General features: G+C 41.0%; 1 protein-coding gene across 1 annotated transcript; it reads left to right on the top strand.

Moving 5' to 3' along the window:
* Positions 1–38: 38 nt before the first annotated feature.
* DEPDC7 (DEP domain containing 7) lies at positions 39–23743 on the top strand. The gene is made up of 9 exons (XM_066251218.1): positions 39–195; positions 12367–12757; positions 14864–14991; positions 15766–15955; positions 21121–21332; positions 22089–22231; positions 22418–22543; positions 22637–22715; positions 23441–23743. The coding sequence occupies exons 1-9, from the start codon at positions 123–125 to the stop codon at positions 23632–23634; spliced, it is 1536 nt and encodes a 511-aa protein (XP_066107315.1). The 5' UTR covers positions 39–122; the 3' UTR covers positions 23635–23743.
* The last annotated feature ends 2006 nt before the right edge of the window (positions 23744–25749 follow it).

Below are 25749 nucleotides of genomic sequence, written 5' to 3' on the forward strand. Positions count from 1 at the left end.
CGTTGGTTTGGGGCGGGGCCTGGAGGGAGCCCCGCCCCATCCCGGACCAGTTAACCGGCGGCCGCGGGCTCCCGCTTCACCGCGCTGCGCTCTGAGGAGGTCGAGTTCTGGCAGCTGTGGCCATGGCCACCGTGCGGGAGAAGGCGGCGGCGCTGAACCTCTCGGCTCTCCACAGTCCGGCGCAGAGGCCTCCTGGTGGGTGCTGAGGACCCTGTCCAGGGAGGGTGGGTGTCATGGGGCGGGCGAGTGGGCTGAAGCTACGGTTCTTGCGCGGGATACACATTCTGGATAAGCAGTATTTCACTGAATAGAAGTTTTTGACTTTTTTTTTTCCATTGGTTACATGACATTAGGAGAGACTTTGGTGAATTTTGCCATCAGTTTAATCGCATCATTGGGAACAGTTTGCTTAACATCTTGGTTACTTTAAATATCCAAATGGACGGAATAGGATGATCAGTTATAAAATTCTGATTCTAGCTTATCTATAACTCAGTAAATATACTTAAGATACCCAGATAACACTTAGCTTTTTTTTTCCCCTTTTAGATAACTTACAACTTTTCTCCCTTTCTGTAGTTGCAGTGTAGGGTGTTATAGGAATTGAATCCCTAATTGACAAAAAGCCTTTCATTTATAAAATGCTGATCAGGTGACAGTGGTCAGTGAATTGAATTAGATCGGATGGGTACATCTCAGTGGCCCCAGTCTTATGTTTGACTTACAACTAGTAATGTTCCTTTTAATCTTCAAAGGCTAATGATAAATTGCGATAGATAACTACTTCTCATCTGTACTTTTTTAAGAATGATCATAACATTGGCCTTATTTTGATCCAATTTAAAGGATTCAGAGAAGTACGTGATATCTAAACTTAGAATTTCTCCTTATTTTACATTTGAAGAGATGGAAAACACCTAATCATTTGAGAATTTAAAAACCAAATTATATTAGAAATATATAGACGTCAATTATATTAGAAATATATTAGACGTCAAGAGACGTCTTTAGGCTCACTTTCTGAGTGAAAGGAATTCCCAAATTTTACATGAGTAAAAATATGGTATCCTGTCTTCTCCAACAGCTAAAATACCAATTCTAAGCTTTGGGCATTACTGAACAGGATCTTAGATGGTGTAGGGAATGTGCGTTCAAAACTAAGTAGATGACTCTCAGAAGAGTTGAAGTGCTGCTCAGCAGAACTGAACCCAAGGAGATCACTGTTCTCTGCACACCAGCTGCAGTGGGCAGAAAAGGGCCACACTGCCTTATTTGTTTTGCTTGCTGTAATTGGAACCTTACCTGCTAGCATTTGTTAATCCTTCTTCCACCTATTGGTTGCCTTGTCACAGTCCCACCGAGCACAGTAAGAGGAGCCTCCTTTCTTGGTTCCTTGCCATTCCCTTTCTGTGTGTTCTGGCAGGAAGCGCTGTACTTTTGTTTCTCTCCCGATTCGTAAGTCTTCCATACCTTAAAGGAGCTGTAATGACCAGGGACCTGATTTATGTAGAAATAAAGTCTGTATGATAACTTTCAGCAAGTACTTCAAAGATATTTGTCTTTTAATATAGACAAACAAGAAAGTGGTGTGTTATCCTGTTATCCCTTTATACTGTAACTTAATTCTTTGAATTCACCTGGTATCACTTTTCCAGGGAGCTCAAAGTACTTCCCATATGCTGTCTCATTAATCTGTATGAATTAAAGCAGTGGCCAATACCTACTTCTGTTGAGAGTTCTCTAAACGTATTTTAAAATCGTTCTTATTAGTAGAGATTTATTTTACGTATTTACTGCCTGCAGCCTTCTTTTCAGAGGCAGTCTTCAGCATGACAACTCTAATACCATAGAAGAGGAAAACAAACTTTGGACTACCAAACCAATATGCAGTAAAAGTGTTGCAATATTGGTATCAATGTACAGGAATTTTTTTCAACTCAGTCACAGGTGCCTAGTTTTAACACCCAAAACACATTTCTCTATCTATTGTCGGGTTTTGGTTGTGTTCGATAAATGTAGTCCTGTTCTTTTGTCTTGACTGTTCTGTGAATAATGTTTTAAAACCTCTTTTGGAAAAATAATCCTTAAATAAAATTCTCTTAAATCTTAAATGATTTAGGATTTTTGTAATTGTTATGTTCTGATGAAGAGTTAAATCCTCTGGCATGTATCACATCTTGATTTTGCATCTCCTAGTGGTCTTTATTTAATTGAGTACTGTTCAGGGGTTGATGTCATCATCCAGGTGGTATGAATAGGTCAAGGGCAAACTGAGGGTAGACTAGTTCAGAGAAAAGAGGAGGAGGAAAGATACTCTCCCTTTTCTATTTTACTTTTTTTGTGTGTATGTGAAAATGTTTTAATTAGAGGATTCTTTTTTTTTTTAGTAAGTTTTTTTTTTAAATTTATTTTTAGAGAGGAGAGAGAGAGAGAGACCGAGAGGGAGAGAGAGGAGAGAGAGACAGAGAGAGAGAAGGGAGGAGGAGCTGGAAGCATCAACTCCCATATGTGCCTTGACCAGGCAAGCCCAGGGTTTTGAACCGGCGACCTCAGCATTTCCAGGTCGACGCTTTATCCACTGCGCCACCACAGGTCAGGCTAATTAGAGGATTCTTAGATATCTTTTTACCTTTTAAATAGACCTTTAAAATATTAGAATAGATGTAGATTTACAAAATAAGTCAGGAAGTTAGTACATAGAGTACTAAGCCACACGCCCTTCACTAAGTTGCCCTTATTCTTAACATCTGAGATTAGTCTAGTACACTTGTCATAATTAATGTACCAATATTGATATATTATATAAGCCCTTACTTCACTCTGGTTTCCTTAGTTTTTGCCTACTGTCTTTTTTCTATTCTATATCCTTATTAACTTTTTTTTAGATTTATTTATTCATTTTTAGAGAAAGAGGGGAGAGAGAGAAGAGGGGAGGAGCAGGAAGCATCAACTCCCATATGTGCCTTGACCAGGCAAGCCCAGGGATTCAAACCGGTAACCTCAGCATTCCAGGTCAATGCTTTATCCACTGCTATTCCAGAACCCTATCTAGGATATTAAATTACATTGAGTCCATGTCTCATTAGGCTCTTCTAGATCATGGCATTCCCCTCCCTCCCCTTTTTTTCTGTTAATTGCTGGGTACCATGTTAGTCACTTTACATATATTGTCTCTCATATGATCCTCTCAGTAACTGATAGAAGCGGAATTAGCTCTGTTTTAAAACAAAAAATGTTAGTTTGCCCAAGATTGCATTACTAGTAAATGATGGAGTCAAGAATGGAACCCAGGTCTCTGGGACTCCAAAACCCATGCTCTGGTTTTACGCTTTGTATTCATAGAACTTAGCACGTTGTCTGCTGCTTTAACACAAGTTTCTATATCTGAACAGTATTTGATCAACCAAAAGTTTCTGAACTTTGGCACTATTGACATTTGCTTTGTTTTGTCGGCTGGTCCTGTACTATTGGATGTTTATTTATTTATTTATTTATTTATTTATTTATTTATTTTTGTATTTTTCTGAAGTTGGAAACGGGGAGGCAGTCAGACAGACTCCCGCGTGCGCCCGACTGGGATCCACCCGGCATGCCCACCAGGGGGCGATGCTCTGCCCATCTGGGGCATTGCTCTGTTGCAACCAGGGCCATTCTAGCACCTGAGGCAGAGGCACAGAGCCATCCTTAGCGCCCGGGCCAACTTTGCTCCAATGGAGCCTTGGCTGCAGGAGGGGAAGAGAGAGACAGAGAGGAAGGAGAGGGGGAGGGGGAGAGAAGCAGATAGGCGCTTCTCCTGTGTTCCCTGGCCAGGAATCAAACTCGGGACTCCTGAGCCAACCGGCCAGGGCCACTATTGGATGTTTAATAGCATCCCTGGACCCTCAATCCACTAGATAACCACTAGATGCCAATAGCACTCCCCTTCTCAGCTGTAACACCAAAAAGTCTCTAGACATTGTCAAATGTCTAGTGGGGAGCCTGGCCTGTGGTGGTATAGTGGTTAGAACGTTGACATGGAATACTGAAGTCACTAGTTTGGAACCCTGGGCTTCCGGCCAGATAGCTGGGTTGGTGGAGCATCGTACTGGAGCACAGAGGTTGCCAGTTTGATTCCCTGGTCAGGGCACATGCAGGGGCAGCTTGATGTTCCTGTCTCTCTCTCCCTGCCTTTCTATCTCAAAGAAAAGAAACCCTGGCCTTGCCTGGTCGCAGCACATAGGACAAGCAAGCAATGAACAACTGAAGTGAAGCAATTATGAGTCGATACTTCTCCCCCCGCCCCCTGTAAAATCAATCAATAAACTTTTTTAAATGTTTATTTTATTGACTTGAGAGAGAGAGGAACATCAATCTGTTCCTGTTGGTGCCCTGACTGGGAATCAAACTGGCAACCTCTGTGTTTCAGGAGTATGCTCTACCCAACTGAGTGGTCCAGCCAGGGCAATAAATAAAATCTTTTTTAAAAAAAGACTAAGAATTCAGAAAAACAATGTCTGGTGGGGAGTAAAATCACCCACTGTGTTAACCTTTCTTTAAAAGTAGTTGGCAATAGCCTACTACTAACAAGTATTGAATAACCAGCTGTACTATGTGAAGCACTCCATAAGGCAATTAAATAATTTGACCTCTGCAGACTATAAGGAAATTTGAAAGAAATAAGGTACTAGCTCACTCTTCTTCAATTTTTGTGGAAAGTGTCTACCCTGAACTATTTGAATTTGGGGGGAGGGTGCAGTTTAATGCCTGAAGATGAAAAAAGAATTCTTACATGTTCACTTTTAGCATGTTTTAGTAGTTCTGTATATATGTTTATATACGTTGGGGTCCAATTTTATAATGTGTGTATTGATGTAAGGAATTAATATGATCTCACTATTCAAAATGATTACCTATTTAGCCCTTAAATAGGTTTTCACAACAGGACCATAATTGATGCTGACTGCACAGATCATGTTTGATGTTGATTTTCCCCTGGTGATTCTTAAGTAATTTCCTGACATGTCTGCCTAGACTTGATATTTAAGGAATTATTGTAGTAATAGCTTGTTACTTAGTGTGCATTTTCAGAAGTGAATATGGTTAGTTGTATTATAAATATATATTGGTTCAGTATTAGAAAGTTAACTTTTTTTTTTTTTTTATTCATTTTTTTTTTTTTAGAGAGGAGAGAGAGAGAAGAGAGAGAGAGAGAGAGAGAAAGAGAGAGAAAGAGAGAGAGAGAGAAGGGGGGAGGAGCTGGAAGCATCAACTCCCATATGTGCCTTGACCAGGCAAGCCCAGGGTTTTGAACCGGCGACCTCAGTATTTCCAGGTCGACGCTTTATCCACTGCGCTACCACAGGTTAGGCAGAAAGTTAACTTTTTTATTACTGGTAACATTTTTTCATAGACTTCAAATACTGTACGTAAAAGAGCAGAGGGGGAGTGACCACACAGCATTGTGTACAGAATTGGGCACCTGAAACCTGTATAATTATGTTAAACAGTATCATCCCAATAAATTCAGTTAATAAACTAGCCTAGCCTGACCAGGTGGTGGCGCAGTGGATAGAGCGTTGGACTGGGATGTGGAGGACCCAGGTTTGAGACCCTGAGGACACCAGCTTGAGCACAGGCTCATCTGGTTTGAGCAAGGCTCACCAGCTTGAGCCCAAGGTCGCTGGCTCGAGCAAGAGGTCACTTGGTCTGCTGTAGTGCCCTGGCCAAGGCACATGAGAAAGCAATCAATGAACAACTAAGGTGCACAAGGAAGAATTGATGCTTCTCATCTCTCTCCCTTCCTGCTGCCTGTCTGTCTCTGTCTCTCTCTCTGACTCTGTCTCTGTCACAAAAAAACAAAACAAAAAAATAAAACCAAGCCTAGATTATATAGTGTTCAACAGCATGTGTAGTATATTATAGATCTAGTTTAAAACAATTTCTGAGCCTCTTGTTAGGCCACCTTCCAAAAAGCTTTTTATCTGATAGGGTCAAATTTTTCATATACTTAATTTCTTACTATATTGTATTTTGGTATTCAATATCTATATCTAAATGGAATGGTATAATTTCAGTCTCTAAAATCCTGTAATTAGACGTTTATACTTGAAACCAGCCTTAAACATAGCGTTCAACTCTTGCACTAGTAAATGAAGAAACCAACCTATATGGAGGCTAAATCTCTTATCCAGGAAGATTGCAGCTGGTCTGCAGACTCTTTGACCCTATGGTCATGATGATTTTAGAATACACTTGACCAAATGTAAATAAGGAAGCATCAAAATGTAGACAGGGATAAAATTTAAAGAATTTTCCAGCTCATATGCAAGTGAGGTTTGAAGACAAGCTGAAACTTCAATTCTGGTTGTTAGGCTTACAAAGCATTCATTGTATATTTCTGGTCTCTTGAATCCTATTTGGAAGTCACAGTACCTCGTCTTACTGGACATAGTCTGCTATACTGCTATTCATTTCAGCTATTTGATGGTGAGAAATAAGAAGTTTCAAACCAGCATGTGGGGGATCTGTGTTCAACTGGTAAAGTCAGCATTAAAATAACAGGTTGGGCCTGACCTGTGGTGGCTCAGTGGATAAAGTGTCGACCTGGAAATGCTGAGGTCACCGGTTCGAAACCCTGGGCTTGCCTGGTCAAGGCACATATGGGAGTTGATGCTTCCAGCTCCTCCCCACCTTCTCTCTGTGTGTCTCTCTCTCCTCTCTCTCTCCCTCTCTGTCTCTCTCTCTTCCTTTCTCTCTCCTTTCTAAAATGAATAAATAAAATAAAATAAAATATTAAAAAAAAATAATAATAAAAATAAAAAAATAACAGGTTGTCCTGGTGTTGGTTTTGGCACATTTACTTGTTAGGTCCAGGGTATATTATTTATTAAAGTATCTGTATGAACATCAGCTAGTTTGGGTCTGTGGATGGCATTGTGTGAGGGGAAATATCCCAGTGTGCAATGGTTGGGAATTAATGGTCAGTAAGAACAGAAGGGACCTGAAAGGGCTGAACTGTATCATGCCTGGAGGATTCTGGAAACATTGTGTGGCTCACAGATGCCTACTATCCTGCTCTAAATGTTCTTTAATCTTTTATACTGTGTTATCCAACCTGCAAAACTTTTTGATTTCCTATACTTAAGCAGCAGGTTAATATGGGAAACTTTATTCTTTGCCTCCTTTTTTTTTTTTTTTTTTTTTTAAGAGAGAGACAGACAGCCTGACCAGGCGGTGGTGCAGTGGATAGAGCTCGAACTGGGATGCAGAGGACCCAGGTTTAGACCCCGAGGTCGCCAGTTTGAGCATGGGCTCATCTGGTTTGAGCAAAAAGTTCACCAGCTTGGACCCAAGGTCGCTGGCTTGAGCAAGGGGTCACTTGGTCTGCTGTAGCCCCATGGTCAAGGCACATATGAAACAGCAATCAATGAACAACTAAGGTCTCGCAATGAAAAACTAATGATTGATGCTTCTCATCTCTCTCCATTTCTGTCTGTCTGTCCCTATCTATCCCTCTCTCTGACTCTCTCTGTCTCTGTAAAAAAAAAAGAGAGACAGACAGACAGACAAACAGGAAGGGAGAGAGATGAGAAGCATCAACTCGTAGCTGTGACACTTTTTTAGTTGTTCATTGATTGCTTCTCATACATGCCTTGACCAGAGGGGAGGGAGGCTCCAGGTCAAGCCAGTGACCGTTGCTCAAGCCAGCAATTTTGGGCTCAAGCCAGCGACCTTAGGCTCAAGCCAGCAACCATGGAGTCATGTCTATGATCCCACACTCAAGCCAGCAACACCACGCTCAAGCTGGCGAGCCTATACTCAAGATGAGCAGTGCACTCAAGCCAGTGACCTCGGGGTTTCAAACTTGGGTCTTCAGTGTCCCAGGTCAACGCTCTATCCACTGCTCCACCACCTAATCAGGCTGTTCTTTACTTCTTAATTCCTGTGTGCAAATTAGCCTTTTCCATGTCACTGAGCTGTGTATCCTCTATTACCCACTTTAGTTGTCTTATTGATCTCAATTTAGTGACTGCACTTTATCTTTTAGGGTTTGTATGCTAACCTAGTTGTAACTTGGCTGACTTATATGTTTCATCATTAATATTGAATATTACCACTAGCCCAGAAGTTTGTTTCACTGGTACTTAAAAGGGATTCTAATCTCTACAAGTTTGAATCTGGCTTATTTTCCTTTCCTGTCTTACTCTTGTGTACTGTGGATAGTATATTATAAAATTTATGATACCCTGCATTATTTTAGGAGTGTTAACTACTAAGTGTTTTTAAATAGCTTGGTTAAGGGTTAACAAATCTTTTTTAAAAAGATTTTGTTTATTAGCCCTGGCCGGTTGGCTCAGAAGTAGAGTGTCAGCCCAGTGTGTGGAAGTCCTGGGTTTGATTCCTGGCCGGGACACACAAGAGAAGCGCCCATCTGCTTCTCCACCCTTTCCCCTCTCCTTCCTCTCTCTCTCTTCCCCTCTTGAAGCCAAGGCTCCATTGGAGCAAAGATGGCCCCGGCGCTGAGGCGCTAGAATGGCTCCAGTTGCAGCAGAGCAACGCCCCAGATGGGCTGAGCATCACCTTCTAGTGGGCATGCCAGGTGGATCCCCGTCGGGTGCATGTGGGAGTCTGTCTGCCCCCGCCTCCACTTCTCACTTCGGAAAAATACAAAAAAAAAAGAAAAAGATTTTATTTATTTATTTTACAGAGAAAGAGGAGAGGGACAGGTAGCGAAAAGTGTCAACTCATAGTTGCTTTAGTAGTTTATGGATTGATTGCTTTTTGCATCTGCCTTGACCAGGCAAGCCCAGGGTTTTGAACCGGCAACCTCAGCATTCCGGGTCAACACTCTATTGACTGTGCCACCACAGGCCAGGCAGGTTAACAAATCTTAAAAGTTGTGTATTTCATTTCTTTTGATCTCACTGGGTCACTGAAAGCTCTTAATCTAATTCTTTAATGAAAGTTAATGCTAAAACTAGTGGCTTACTTTTTTTTTTTTAAGTGAGAGGAGGGGTGACAGTGAGACAGATTCCTGCATGCTTCCTGACTAGGATCTACCCAGCAACCCCCGTGGGAGGCCAATGCTCAAATCAACTGAGCTATCCTCAGTGCATGAGGTGGACACTCAGACCAACTGAGCTATCCTCAGTGCCTGAGGTCGACACTCAGACCAACTGAACTCAGCGCCCAGGGCTGATGCTTGAACCAGTTGAGCTACTGGCTGCAAGAGGGGAAAAGGGAGAGAAGAGGAAGAGGGAGAGGGAGGGGAAGAGAAGCAGATGGTTGCTTCTCTTGTGTGTCCTGACTGGGAATTGAATCTGGGACATCCATATGCCAGGCTGGTGCTGTATCCACTGAGCCACTGACCAGGGCCGTAGGATTACTTTTTTGAATTGGATTTATTGGGGTGACATTGGTTGGCAGCTTAATTTTTTTTTTTTTTTTTTTTACAGAGACAGAGAGTCAGAGAGAGGGATAGACAGGGACAGACAGGAACGGAGAGAAAGATGAGAAGCATCAACCATTAGTTTTTCATTGTGACACCTTAGTTCATTGATTGCTTTCTCATATGTGCCTTGACCGTGGGGCTACAGCAGATCGAGTAACCCCTTGCTCAAGCCAGCGACTTTGGGTCCAAGTTGGTGAGCTTTGCTCAAAACAGATGAGCCCGCACTTAAGCTGGCGACCTCGGGGTCTCGAACCTGGGTCCTCCACATCCCAGTCCGACACTCTATCCACTGCGCCACCGCTTACTTTTTAAAAATTTATTGATTTAAGAGAGAGAGAAACATTGATTTCTTGTTCCACTTATTCATGCATTAGTGAGTTTCATTAATAAACTCACTAATTTCTAGTAGCTACAAAATTACAGTGTAATGGTTCACTATATTAATTATATTAATTGCAACACAAAAGATGAATTCCAAATGACCCACTTAAAATATATAACTAGTAAATTAAATGGAGTTAAAAACAATTTTTTTTTAATTATTGGTTTTAGAGAGAAGGGGGAAAGAGGGAGAGAGACATCAATTTGTTGCTCCACTTATTTATGCATTCATTGGCTGATTTTGTATGTGCCCTGACTGGAATTGACACTGCAGTCGCCGTGTATTGTCCTCAGGGACAGAGCTCTAACCAACTGTGCTACCCAGCCAGGGCTGTAAGTGGAATTTTAATGTCCTGCAGGAACTTATCTTTGCTCTCATCTTACATATTCTATTTTATCTAAGAAGGCAGAAAGGTAATTTCCAGTAGCAGTTTCTTTAATTATAATTCCCCTTATTCATTACTGTTTTAATGATGCATTTTGCTTTCCTTTTTTTAGAACCCCTTAAGGGAAGTAATAAGTTTTCAACTTCTCTGTCAAAATATCCTAAAAATGAAGGAACTAATATACTTAACAAAAATGGACTTAAAAATATTAAATATTACAACCATTGAATATTCAGAGGATCACCGCAAAGTGTAGCACAGAAAAAGGTACACAGTCTGTGTATATGTAAAAAGAGAAAGCAGGGCCCTGGCCGGTTGGCTCAGTGGTAGAGCGTCGGCCTGGCGTGCGGAATTCCCGGGTTCAATTCCTGGCCAGGGCACACAGGAGAGGCGCCCGTCTGCTTCTCCACCCCTACCCCTCTCCTTCCTCTCTGTTTCTCTCTTCCCCTCCCGCAGCTGAGGCTCCATTGGAGCAAAAGATGGCCCGGGTGCTGGGGATGGCTCCTTGGCCTCTGCCCCAGGCGCTAGAGTGGCTCTGGTCGCGACAGAGCGACGCCCCAGATGGGCAGAGCATCGCCCTGGTGGGCGTGCCGGGTGGATCCCGGTTGGGAGCATGCGGGAGTATGTCTGACTGCCTCCCCGTTTCCAGCTTCAGAAAAATTCAAAAAAAAAACCCCAAAAAACAAAAACAACCCTGAGGTCGCGGGCTTGAGCACAGGCTCATCTGGTTTGAAAAAAAAAAAAAAAGAAAAAAGAAAGAGAAAGCAAAGAGCAAGCCAGCATGCCATCAAGCTGATGATTAGCTAGACAGTTCCATCAGTTTACTAAATCTAAGGTTCATTTCCTTTCCTTTCCGTGGTCTCTCCTTTTCTTCTTTGTAGTTTTGCCAAGTATCAATTTATTACAATGAGGGAAAATATGATAAATATTAGAAAGCATGTTTTCTGTTAGGCTAAAACCCTGCTTTGTTTCTGTGCTTTTTTTTTTTTAATTTTTATTTTTTTATACTAACTCAATTTCTTAATTTTTATTTTATTTATTCAATTTTTTTAGAGAGGAGAGAGAGAGACAGAGAGGAGAGAGACAGAGAGAGAGAAGGGGGGAGGAGCTGGAAGCATCAACTCCCATATGTGCCCTGACCAGGCAAGCCCAGGGTTTTGAACTGGCGACCTCAGCATTTCTAGGTTGACTCTTTATCCACTGCGCCACCACAGGTCAGGCTCTGTGCTTTTCTTATCTTTGCAGTAGGATGCTATCAGCTCCTATTGAGCAGGAACCAAACTGTTAGTTTACCCTGCTTACAAAGTACTTAACTCATAAACCTGCACAGTAGGAAGTTTTAAAAATATTAATTTATTCCAACAACTGTATGTGTATCTGTCTATAACTATAATTCTATCTGATTAATAAATGCTTTAAAATTATATAGAACATGAGCCAAATTGCAGTACCACCTCTTATAATGTCTGGAAATTCACTTACTCTCTTTCAAATAGGGATGATCTATCCCTCTTAGGGTTGCTATGAAGATTAGATCACTTATGCAAGGCACTTAATAGAGTTCTTTTGATAACGGCCACAAGGTTCTACTTGATCTGTACCCCCACCCCTAACCGCAACCCTTATCTCCACTCCTCTCTGATCTCACTTCCTACTGTTCTCTCCCTTGGTCACCCACTCAGGCCATGCTGGCCTCCTTCCTCTTCTCAAGGCATTGCTCTTTCTGTTTTCTCTGCTCTTTCCCCAGATATCTGTACAGCTTGCTTCCTGGTTTTTAAATGGTGCCCAGAAATGAGGCTTCTGCTCAGATATCACACTATCAGAGAGGCGTTTCCTGACATCCCATCTGAAATAGCATTCTCTTCCTTACCTATTTTTACTTTTCTTCTTAGCATTGATCTAACATTTACATATTATCTGTATCTTCCCATAAAGTATAAGTCCATGAGAACAGAGACTTTATTTTACTCACTGTTATATCCTAGCACATAGTTCAGTGTTTAGCATATAGTTGGCACTAAATTTTTAATTAATTGATATTAATAATTAATATTTCAATAACAAGCTCACTTCATATTGTTCCTTATCAATAACTTTGGAAATTGCCACTTTTTGCTTAAGAATTGCTTAGACTCTATCACAAATGAATAAGATTTTTTTCCATTCCAGGTTTCAGTGTGGCCCAGAAACCATTTGGAGCCACATATGTATGGAGCAGCATTATAAACACTCTTCAAACACAAGTGGAGGTGAAAAAAAGAAGGCACCATTTAAAAAGACACAATGACTGCTTCGTTGGTTCAGAAGCTGTAGATGTCATTTTTTCTCACCTAATTCAGAATAAATATTTTGGTGATGTAGATATTCCTCGAGCCAAAGTGGTAAGAGTATGTCAAGCACTTATGGACTACAAAGTATTTGAAGCAGTTCCAACCAAAGTCTTCAGAAAAGACAAAAAACCTACGTTTGAAGATAGTAGTTGCAGTCTTTATAGATTCACAACAGTACCTAACCGAGACAGTCAATTTGGCAAAGAGAATAAACTACATTCACCTTCCAGGTTAGTACATAATGTAAGATGATCATGGGGATATTGGCAGGATTTTGTCTACTTTTTAATAAGATGCTGACTGGCTTTATGTTCCTTTTGAATTAGTAAATTAGGCTAAAATATGTGTCTGTGGATAAATTTGATAAAGTAGGGAGAACTTTTGTTTATTTTGTATGTCCTAGAATTCTTGTTTGTTTCTGCTAAATGTAAAATATGAACAATCAACAAACTTCGATTTTTCTCCTTCAAGTGACAATTGCAGTGTAAAAAATGTTAGGAGAGCCTGACCAGGCAGTGGCGCAGTGGATAGAGCGTCGGACTGGGATGCGGAAGACCCAGGTTCGAGACCCCGAGGTAGCCAGCTTGAGTGCAGGCTCATCTGGTTTGAGCAAAAATTCACCAGCTTGGACCCAAGGTCGTTGGCTCCAGCAAGGGGTTACTCGGTCGCTGAAGGCCCATGGTCAAGGCACATATGAGAAAGCAATCAATGAACAACTAAGGTGTCGCAATGCGCAACGAAAAACTAATGATTGATGCTTCTCATCTCTCTGTTCCTGTCTGTCTGTCCCTGTCTATCCCTCACTCTGACTCTCTGTCTCTGTAAAAAAAAAAAAAAAAAAAAAAAAAATGTTAGGAGAATTTATACATAAAGTGATATGAGAACAGAGGAGGTGAAGGCAGGCAGGTCGGGTATGACTACACTCCACAAACTGGCAGGTGTAAGGATGAAAGGCATGTGGGAGCCAGAATGCATAGGTTTCATGGGCCATATTAAGGAGTTGTGCTTGATCGTACAGGTTTGGGAGTCCACAGAAAGATTTCAGGTATGATGAGATTGCATTTTTAGAAATGTCATTTTGGCAGCTGTATGGTCAGTTTAATGGGGTGAGCTAGTTCGGAACCTGTTGCAATATTGCGGTCTACAGATGAGAATGCAGCAAGCAGCAGTGGTGGAGATGAGGGAATCATTTAAAGGAAGACTGTGGGACAGAACTGTAAAACCCAGTGATTGAAATGAATGTAGGCAATGAGTACATAATGAACTATTTGTTGTAAAAAACAAAAAAAACCTAAAACCCCTATAACTTTTTCTCTTTTATTCCCCTCAGCTAAACTGTGTACAGGTAATTGAAGTTCTTATAATTCAGAGCTGACCCAAAGTCAGAGTTTTAGTGTATTGACTTTCAAGTATTTTTAAATTCTATATTTAAAACATAAAATGGAAAAACAAAACAAAAACCAAGCCATAAAATGTACTGCTGTACGTAGGAGGAAATATGAGGATAAGGTGGGGCACAGCCAGCACCTTCCAGATGCAGGTCCACATGCTGACTGAGGTGTTTGAGAATTTGGAACTTCGGAGATTTTAGAAAAGTATTTTGTACATATATATTAGGTAACACACCAAGAGGGATCTAGGACAGCATCTGGTAATTGACCTATCAATATTTCTGCAGTAAACAAAATATTCATACTAACTGGGATAAATAAAAGCTATGGTAGTCTCAGAATAGACTTTGTCATCATGAGTTCTGAATAAACTTAAGATTTTTCTAAGTTTTTTGGGTTTCAGAATTGTGGATACAGGATTGTAGATCTGTATTGGAAAATGATTAGCACTGTCTATCAAAGAATGCCCCAGAAATAGAGATAACTGATGAGGCAAACAAAATAGCATAATGAAGTTTGTTTTAAAATTCAGACTAAAGTTTTAGGCATTGAATTACTTAAATCTAAATGTTCAAAGGAGAATTTAGAGTATGTATATTTAGGCTTGATTAAAAAGGTAGGATATTGCCTGGCTTGTGGTGGCGCAGTGGTTAAAGCGACAGCCTAGAATGCCGAGGTCGCCGGTTTGAAACCCTGGGTTTGCCTGGTCAAGGTGCATATGGGAGTTGATGCTTCCTGCTCCTCCCCCCTTCTGTCTCTATCTCTTTCTTTCTCTTCCTTCTCTAAAATGAATAAAATCTCTTTTAAAAAGTTTTAAGAAAAAGTTTCCATTTCTTTTGTTTCTGCTCTGAAACACAAATTTTCTAAAAACTCTTGGGTTCCATATACTAAAATATTTCTGTGAGCTTACTAAAAACATTAATTTATGAAATAAATTTATTTTAGGTATACAGATGCATTATTTAAGTCGTCTGATATCAAATCAGCAAGTTTAGAGGATCTGTGGGAAAACCTGAGTTTAAAGCCTGCTAATTCCCCTCATGTAAATATCTCTGCAACTTTGTCTCCACAAGGTAAGCTGAAGATGATACAAGTAAGAAATAGAAGACTAACTTCAAATAAAGTTATTTAAAATGTTTCCATCTTAACTGTTTTTAGAATTTAAATATTCAAAGCACAAAGAGCACACTGTGTATTAAAGCTGTTTATATTAAGTTTTAACAGAGGTCTATTATCTTTAACAAATAGATCAGTGTTGCAATTCTTGAACACTGACTTTTGTCCTATCAGCTGGCAGAGGTTCAAATCTGAAATGTTTTACATTCAGATTTTTATTTAAAATATACTCTCAGATATTTCTTTCCCAAAGATTTTATTAAGTTAAATTAAAATTTGAAAGTTACGTGAAAATAGTAATGCAATTCTAGTCTTCCTTGTCAGTGGCAATAAGATACACTGTAGTTTAATGACTCTTTTCTGCCTTCCCTCCCCCATCCTAGTAGTAGAAACTGAGTGGAATAATCTGTAGCCAAGAGTTACAAACCAGTTTTCAGATTGAATGAATCATTGTTTCTTCCAGAGTCCTTATTAACATGTTATATGACTTGATTTCTTATCTCTGCCATACTGCTTTTTATAGTACAAGAATGAAAAGAATTCCTGTTGTCCAAACTCTGTTCTCCTACACTTTGAACAAATCTTGAATTGTTTTAAGAAACCACTTCATAAGGTTGACTCTCCCCCCTTTTTTCTGCCACAAATTTAGTAGCTTGGACTTGCCTAGACAAATATTGCGATGAGCATTTAGCAATTATTGTTACTTTTCCCCTGTCATTCTTCCTGTGTAGTTATAAATGAAGTATGGCAAGAAGAAACAATCGGTCGTCTACTACAACTTGTAGACCTTCCACTTCTTGACTCCTTACTCAAACAGCAAGAGGTTGCACCTAAAGTTCCTCAACATAAGAGGCAGCCTGACTTGGTCAACAACAGTAATTATTTGGATCGAGGGATTCTCAAGGCTTATGGTGACTCTCAGTATGTAAAAATACATATAATAATTTGAGTGCTTTTATAGGATGATTATAGCTAATGGTTTTAAGATAATATTTTGAATTCTTTTTTTTCCCTTTGCCACATCTGGTTTATTAAATAATATGGGAATTCCCCAATAATTATCCAGTCTTTACATACATGATCATGTGGAGATGGGATCTTATTAATCAAGTCTCTTTTTTTCACTTTATTTTTAATTTTTTAATTTTATCCATTTTAATTTATCGTGTTATGGATTCAAGTGTCCCACTCAATATAATACCCTCACCCCACCCCTGTGTCCCCCATTATAACACCTTTGTCCCCCTCCCCCTAACTTCCTCCCCCCTTCCCTCTGGGATTCGCTGTCCTTTTATCTGTATCTCTGTGTTATGTATATATAATTTCACTAACCCCTTCATCTTCTCTGATCCCATCCCCTCATCCTCCTTTCCTCTGACAGCTGTCCCTCTGCTCCCTGCGTTGAATTCTTTTGTCTGTAGAATCAGATGTGCATTGCCACTTCATATTATCAGTGTTTGGGAAAGTAAAGAACAAAATCACATTGGTCAAAATTAGAAAAATTTGCATTTCATTATTCTTCATATTTGTTTTTGCTTCACATATATCATCTTACTTGCACATCAAGTGAATAAAATGATTATGCTCTATCTTCATATATTTGTTAAAATATAGGTCTTTCTGGTCTCTTAGGGCTGTCTTGGTCTTCATCGAAACCTGGAAAAAATGAACAGATATGGCAAATTCTTAGAATCCTTTGACCACATATACTTTTATATGCCTCTAGAATACCCATTAAATATGTATTTTTAAATTAACTAGTTTTAGCTCTGGCCAGGTAGGTCAGTTGGCTGGAGTGTCATCCCAAAATGCCAGGGTTGAAGTTTTGATTCCCCCATCAGGGCATATGCAGGAAGCAATGAATACCTAGAAGGGCAGAGCAACAAGTCAGTCTCTCTCTCTCTTAAAAATCAACCAATAAATAATTTTTTTTTTTGTATTTTTGTATTTTTCTGAAGCTGGAAACGGGGAGAGACAGTCAGACAGACTCCCGCATGTGCCCGACCGGGATCCACCCGGCACGCCCACTAGGGGCAACGCTCTGCCCACCAGGGGGCGATGCTCTGCCCCTCCGGGGCATCCCTCTGCCGCAACCAGAGCCACTGTAGCGCCTGGGGCAGAGGCCAAGGAGCCATCCCCAGCGCCTGGGCCATCCTTGCTCCAATGGAGCCTTGGCTGCGGGAGGGGAAGAGAGAGACAGAGAGGAAGGAGGAGGGGTGGAGAAGTAAATGGGCGCCTCTCCTATGTGCCCTGGCCGAGAATCGAACCCGGGTCCCCCGCACGCCAGGCCGACGCTCTACTGCTGAGCCAACCGGCCAGGGCCTAAATAAATTTTTTTTTTTTTTTTTTTTTTTTTGCATTTTTCTGAAGTTGGAAACGGGGAGGCAGTCAGACAGACTCCCGCATGCGCCTGACCGGGATCCACCCAGCACGCCCACCAGGGGGCGATGCTCTGCCCCTCTGGGGCATCGCTCTGTTGTATCCAGAGCCATCCTAGTGCCTGAGGCAGAGGCCACAGAGCCATCCTCAGCGCCCGGGGCCATCTTTGCTCCAATGGAGCCTCGGCTGCGGGAGGGGAAGAGATAGAGAGGAAGGAGAGGGGGAGGGGTGGAGAAGCAGATGGGCGCTTCTCCTGTGTGCCCTGGCCGGGAATCGAACCCAGGACTCCTGCACGCCAGGCCGACGCTCTACCACTGAGCCAACCCGCCAGGGCCTAAATAAATTTTTTTAAATTGACTAGTTTCGGGTTCGATTCCCAGCCACGGCACATAGGAGAGGCGCCCATTTGCCTCTCCACCCCCACCCTCTCCTTCCTCTCTGTCTCTCTCTTCCCCTCCCGCAGCCAAGGCTCCATTGGAGCAAGGATGGCCCGGGCGCTGGGGATGGCTCCTTGGCCTCTGCCCCAGGCGCTAGAGTGGCTCTGGTCTCGGCAGAGCATCGCCCCTGAGGGGCAGAGCGTCGCCCCCTGGTGGGCGTGCCCGGTGGATACCAGTCGGGCGCATGCGGGAGTCTGTCTGACTGTCTCTCCCCGTTTCCAGCTTCAGAAAAAAAAAAAAAAAAAAAAAAAAGAAATATAATGAAAGTGATTCTTACTCTTACCTCTGACTATCATTCTTCTGAAAATACCATAAATCTTAAGATTTAAAGTCTTAACTTGAAGTGCTGAGGGAACTATGATTTTTTTTTCTTAAGGAAGAGTGCTATTGTTTCTTATAACTTTGAAGCTCCTCTCCTAAGTAAAATAATTAAAGGTTTAAATCTTGTATTTTTTAGCTTATTTAATTTTTAATTATTTTTCCTTGGCAGATAGTGTTCCAGTACAGTTAGTGAGATGGAAATGTTAAAAAAAAAATACAACTTAGGTGGGGGGAGAAGAGGGGCACAAAGAAAACCAGATAGAAGGTGACGGAAGACAATTTGACTTTGGGTGATGGGTATGCGACATAATCAAATGTCAAAATAACCTAGAGAGCCTGACCAGGCGGTGGCGCAGTGGATAGAGCGTCGGACTGGGATGCAGAGGACCAAGGTTCAAGACTCCGAGGTCGCCAGCTTGAGCGTGGGCTCATCTGGTTTGAGCAAAAGGCCCACCAGCTTGAACCCAAGGTTGCTGGCTCCAGCAAGGGGTTGCTCGGTCTGCTGAGGGCCCGCGGTCAGGGCACATATGGGAGAGCAATCAATGAACAACTAAGGTGTTGCAATGCGCAATGAAAAACTGATGATTGATGCTTCTCATCTCTCTCCGTTCCTGTCTGTCCCTGTCCATCCCTCTCTGACTCACTCTCTGTCTCTGTAAAAAATAAATAAATAAATAAAAATAATAACCTAGAGATGTTTTCTCAAAACCTATGTACCCTGATTGATTAATGTCACCCCATTAAAATTAATAAAAAAGGGACAAAAAATACAATTTACATGTTTAGTACTTCACCAGCTCTATTGATATATTCCAATGGACTATTAATAAACAGTTGAATGTCAGAAGCTAGCTTAAAACCCATATGAAAAAGTTAATCCCAATATACTAGTTACTGAACTCTGCATGTATAATAGAAAAGCTGATTATGCTACAGGAATATAAATTACATTTCTACAGGCCCTGGCCGGTTGGCTCAGCCGTAGAGCGTCGGCCTAGCGTGCGGAGGACCCGGGTTCGATTCTCGGCCAGGGCACACAGGAGAAGCGCCCATTTGCTTCTCCACCCCTCCGCTGCGCTTTCCTCTCTGTCTCTCTCTTCCCCTCCCGCAGCCAAGGCTCCATTGGAGCAAAGATGGTCCGGGCGCTGGGGATGGCTCTGTGGCCTCTACCTCAGGCGCTAGAGTGGCTCTGGTAGCAACATGGCGACGCCCAGGATGGGCAGAGCATCGCCCCCTGGTGGGCAGAGCGTCGCCCCTGGTGGGCGTGCCGGGTGGATCCCGGTCGGGCGCATGCGGGAGTCTGTCTGACTGTCTCTCCTCGTTTCCAGCTTCAGAAAAATGAAAAAAAAAAAAAAATTACATTTCTACAATCTAAAGTAGCATGTGGTAGTGCAATGGATAGAGCATTGACCTGGGATGGTGAGGTTCGAAACCCTCTGGTCACCAGCCTGAGTGTGGGCTTACCGCTTGAGCATAGGCTCATAGATTTGATCCCATGATCACTTGAAACCCAAGGTCACTGGCTTGAGCCCAAAGTTGCTGGCTTGGGCAAGGGGTCACTGGCTCGCCTGGAGCCCCCTGGGCAAGGCATATATGAGAATCAATCAATGAACAGCTAAAGTGACACAACTACGAGTTGATGCTTCTCATCTTCCTTCCTGTCTCATGCTCTCTCTAAAAAAAATAATAAAGTAATATGTGAAAACGTTACTTAAAACTTTAAGTACAGAATCAAAAGTTGTACTAGAAGTAACCTTAAATATCATCTAACTGCATCTTACTGTAAATTTGATGAAACTGATGCCTAGAGAGGTGAAGTCACCTGCCCATGGTGATGTACCTGTATGGTAGATTAGTTGTCGAGTCTATAGCAGTAGAATACATGATTTTTTATTATTTTTTTTACAGAGACGGAGAGAGAGTCAGAGAGAGGGATAGATAGGGACAGACAGACAGGAACAGAGAGATGAGAAGCATCAATCATTAGTTTTTCATTGCGACACAGCAGACCAAGTAACCCCTTGCTCAAGCCAGTGACCCTGGGTCCAAGCTGGTGAGCCCATGCTCAAGCTGGTAACCTCGGGGTCTCAAACCTGGGTCCTCCGCATCCCAGTCCGACACCCTATCCACTGTGCCACTGCCTGGTCAGGCTACATGAATATTTTTTAAAAACCATATATATTAACAAGTTGAATATTAAAAGTTATTTTGTATCTTGAAATACAGCATTTCTCTGAAGTTACCCAGCTGCTATTTTATTAGAAATGGAATTAATAACTAATTATTCTGAAACCCTACCTTATCTTCCTCGATTCTCTCCTAGCCAAAATCAGAGATGATAGATCTTTCACAGAGCTCTGAAGTAAGGAACACTATATATAAGGAAAATAATGGTCTAGCAATCAGATCTAAGGATCTAGTCCTACCTGAGACCCTAAGCAAGCAACTTAAAGAGTTTCTAGGCCTCCATTGTAAATGTAAAGAATAGAGTTTGAGTTTTGATAGGCTTGTCAGCTCTATATTGTACTCGATAGCTTATGTTTTTCACTTTTTTAAAAAGTAAGAGAAAGAAGACATATAATCTGAAATTTTTATCTGTGATACTTGACCTAGCAATATTTAAAGAGTTACACAAGCCCTGACCAGATATAATAGCTTGGTTGGTGAAAGCATTGTCCCGATACACAAGGGTTGCCGGTTTGATGCCTGGTCAGGGTGCCTTCCGAAACAGATTGATGTTTCTGTCTCTGTCTCCCTCTCTCTCTAAAATCAATAAATAAGTAAAAAAGAGAGAAAAATTTTAAAAAATTACACATATCTTTAAGTGTGTAGAAATTTATCCTGGTGACAAACTTGAAATAGCTAGTAAATTTGGTACTGTGTGTATATTTGTTACTCTTCGCCCCTTTGCTTTTTAAAATGTTCTCTCCCCCTCCCCAACCCCAATAGGGAAGATGAATGGCTCTCTGCAGCAACTGACTGCTTGGAATACCTTCCAGACCAGGTGGTGGTGGACATAAGCAGAAACTTTCCTGAGCAACCAGATAGAATAGACTTAGTGAAAGAACTTCTGTTTAATGCCATTGGCAAACATTACAGCAGTAGAGAACCTCTCTTAAATCACTTATGTGATGTTCATAATGGAATTGCAGAACTCTTAGGTAAGTAAGATCTTATTAAGTACTAGAATTTGTCTTTTGGATGAAACAAGAAAAAGTTAATTGTCCTCAAAGTTAATCAGGATGGTACCACTTCAAGCTGGGAGTGGGTCTGGATTGATTCATGCAAAGTATGTTTATTCCAAAACTTTTGGGAATCATTTGGAAAGAGGCTTTAATAAACCCTAAAGTTAGTTCTAACTTCTGGTGACCACAGGAGAATGCTGCTGTCATTCACTGGAAACTTAGTAAGCATAGAATAGCAGTTGTCTTCTTTAGAAAGCTATACCAGTACACCACCATTCCTCCTTCAGTCTCTTCAAAATGGCAGACACTCTGCTTATCCCTCTGCCAATGAACCAGACTATTCCACATGGTTTGTTGAAAACAAATTGGAAGGTTCAGAGAATCCTTTCTATTTTTCTCAGGTAAAGTTGGCTACATTAGTAGTGTACATATAGTGTACCCTTGGAATGTACCAAATTAATGAAAAACAGGCTGGGAATTTATGTATGAAGCCAAGAGTTAGATTTAACATCCTAAGATTATTATATGATAAGTACTTAGGGTACTAGGTGCCAATTTGAGAACAGGCTTCTTAATGGTATTCCTTGAACAGGTATTCTTGATTGGTCATTCATTGTAATTCCTAGTCTTTTTTTTTTTTTCGTTTTGAATAAGTTTACTTTTAAATATTGTTCTCTTTAATATAGTCACATTTAATCAAAATTAAAAGGACTTTTTTTCTTTTGGCTAAAGTGAATGGGAAGACTGAAGTAGCACTAGAAGCTACTCAGCTCTTTCTAAAGCTTCTGGATTCCCACAGTAGAGAAGAATTTAGAAGACTACTGTATTTCATGGCTGTTGCAGCACATCCTTCTGAATTTAAATTACAAAAAGAAGTAAGTCTTTTGTCTGAATATTAATTGTATTCAGTATCCTTTATATTTATGGGACCCATGTGTCTCATTAGTCCATTACCAGCATCAAGTATGCTGAAATTGATAATAACTATTAATATTCAACATTGCCTTTTATATTGAACTTTAACTATATACCATTAGATATGTTTCGTTTTATTTTTACAGAGTGACAACCGAATGGTTGTGAAAAGAATATTCTCAAAAGCTATTGTTGACAATAAAAATTTATCTAAAGGCAAAACTGATCTTCTGGTACTCTTTTTAATGGATCATCAAAAAGATGTTTTTAAGGTAAAACTACTAGTTAATTTGAGCCTATGTTATAGATCACTAGATTAAAGTGCATTTGAATCATGTCCGATGTCCCTTGTTTTTTTTTTTAAGATTCCTGGAACTCTACATAAAATTGTCAGTGTTAAGCTCATGGCCATTCAGAAGGGAAAAGATCCAAACAGAGACACAGGTAATCTGAGAAATATTATTTTATGATCCTCCACAGATAAATTCCTACTATTTATTTGAAAGCATTTTGCTCTAGCCCTGGCCGGTTGGCTCAACGGTAGAGCGTCAGCCTAGCGAGCGGAGGACCCGGGTTCAATTCCCGGCCAGGGCACTCAGGAGAAGCGCCCATTTGCTTCTCCACCCCTCCGCCGCGCTTTCCTCTCTCTCTTCCCCTCCTGCAGCCAAGGCTCCATTGGAGCAAAGATGGCCCGGGCGCTGGGGATGGCTCTGTGGCCTCTGCCTCAGGCGCTAGAGTGGCTCTGGTCGCAACATGGCGATGCCCAGGATGGGCAGAGCATCGCCCCCTGGTGGGCAGAGCGTCGCCCCTGGTGGGCATGCCGGGTAGATCCCGGTCGGGCGCATGCGGGAGTCTGTCTGACTGTCTCTCCCTGTTTCCAGCTTCAGAAAAATGAAAAAAAAAAAAAAAAAAAAATGAAAGCATTTTGCTCTAAATAGTTGTACTTTAACGTCAACTAAACTGTAAGTCATCTCCTCAGATGTAGCAGAGAGCCTCTTTATGCTCCAAAGCAGCGTGACCAGGGTTGGAAAGTCAGCAGTGCTTAGCATCTTTAATGCATTTTACAAAATTGAGACTAAAAATATAAATATAAAAATTTTGCTTGATTTTTTTTTAGTTAAATCTGAAGAATAAACTCATTAACTGAATTTTTTACTTTTAAATTTAAGGATATGTTTTTTGCCAGAGAATTGATCAAAGTGATTATTCTGACAATACACAAAAGACAACCAAGGATGAGCTACTGAATTTATTAAAAACAATTGATAAGGATCCAAAACTGTCTGCCAAAGAGAAGAAAAAGTTGCTAGGCCAGTTCTATAAGTGTCACCCAGACATCTTTATTGAGTATTTTGGAGATTGAGCTTCTAATGTCTGTATATAATTTGTGTATTTTAACAATTATGTATCCTAAATATATAATCATATTTGTAATTTTAAATGTTCTAAATATATAACTGTACTAATAAAATTTTTTTGTATAACCTTTTGTGTCTGGAACTATTAAATGATGTATAGCTGTTAAATATTGACCTCTCTTAGGGGAGTTGATTTATAATGTGCACAATACTTTATAGAACATCATAGGAATTTATTTTTTTAATTAAAAATTTTTTTTAAAGATTGCTGGGGGTTTTTTTGGGTTTTTTTTCAAGATTTTATTTTTATTCATTTTAGAGAGGGCAGAGAGAAAGAGAGAGAGAGCGAGAAGGGGAAGGAGGAGGAAGCATCAACTCCCATATGTGCCTTAACCAGGGGCAAGCCTGGGTTTTGAACTGGCGACCTCAGTGTTCCAGGTCAATGCTTTACCTACTGTGCCACCACAGGTCGGACCATCATAGGAATTTAAATGATATGACATTGTAGTGTTTATATAAGAAAGTATGATATTAAACAGTAAGGATGTACATATTACAAGTTAATAGGAGAGTGGTTTGTACCTTAAAAGGTACTCCTTAATGATACAAGATTTGATAAAGTAAACTTGCTAATTAACATAAACTGTGGATAAGTCAGAAATTGAACTTTCTTAATGCTTTAAAAACTTCAATATCTTTGAAAGCTTATTGTGGAAAATTTCAAACATATGTAAAAACTGGGAGAACAGCCTGATATGTGGTGGTGCAGTGAATAAAGCATCAACATAGAATGCTGAGGTTGCTGGTTCAAAACCCTGGGCTTGCCTGGTCAAGGCACATACGAGAAGCAACTACTACGAGTTGATGCTTCCCATTCCTCCCCCCTTCTTTCTCTCCTCTCTAAAATCAATAAATAAAATCTTCTATAAAATGGGGAGAATAGAATACTGAACTCCCCACATACTTACCCAGTTTCAACACTTGTCAGCTTACAGCCGTGCTTTTTTTTTTAAAGTGAGAGGCAGAGACAGACCCCTTCATACCCTGACCAGGTTCCACCTGGGAAGCCCTCTACCAGGCAATGCTCTCTGCCCTTCTGGGCTGCTGCTCTGTTGCTTGGTGAAGGGGGGGTGGGGGATGAAGGGGATAGACAAGCAGGTGGTTGCTTCTCCTGTGTGCCCTGACTGGGAATCAAACCTGGGACTTCCACATGTTGGGCCAACGCTCTACCAGAGCCAACCGGCTAGGGTCATGGCCATTCTTGTTTCATCTATACCCACACCCATTTCTTGCTCTCACCTCAGCAAATTGCAGACACCATATCACTTCATCTATAAATTTCCGTATGTTTGGCTAAAAGACAAGGATATTAAAAACATAATCACAATATCATCACACAGGCCTGACCTGTGGTGGCGCAGTGGATAAAGCGTTGACCTGGAAATGCTGAGGTCGCCGGTTCGAAACCCTGGGCTTGCTTGGTCAGGCACATATGGGAGTTGATGCTTCCAGCTCCTCCCCCCTGTCTCTCTCTCCTCTCTCTCTCTCTCTCTCTCTCTCTCTCTCTCTCTCCTCTCTAAAATGAATAAATAAAAAGAAAAAAATTAAAAATATATATATATCATCACACACACACAGAAACTCACAATTCCTTATCATCCAATGTACTGTCAATGTTCAAATTTTCTGGTCTTAAATTATTTTGATAGTTTATTGAAATATTGTAGGAATCCACTGCTCCTTGACTTTTTGGCTAAGATCAAGTGAAACGGAACCAAATAAGGTCCATAACTGCAATCTTTAGGTTCTCTTTATTCCTCCTCCTCCTCCTCTCACATCTCCCTCCTTCTCCCTCTCAACCTGGTCACTTGTTCGTATCTATATATCTTTTAAAATATTATTATTAGATTTTTATTCACTGATTTTAGAGGGGAGAAAAAGGAAGAGCAGGAAGCATCAACTCATGGTAGTTGCTTCTCCTACGTGCCCTGACCAAGCAAGCCTGGGGTTTTGAACCGGTGACCTAAGCATCTCAGGTTGACACTTCATCTACTGTACCACCACAGGTCAGGCAAGGTTAAGCTTTTTTCTTTTTTGAGACAGACAGATAGGGACACACA

Source organism: Saccopteryx bilineata, chromosome 1 (assembly GCF_036850765.1).
Source record: "Saccopteryx bilineata isolate mSacBil1 chromosome 1, mSacBil1_pri_phased_curated, whole genome shotgun sequence".
In the NCBI taxonomy this organism is placed as follows: Eukaryota; Metazoa; Chordata; class Mammalia; order Chiroptera; family Emballonuridae; genus Saccopteryx; species Saccopteryx bilineata.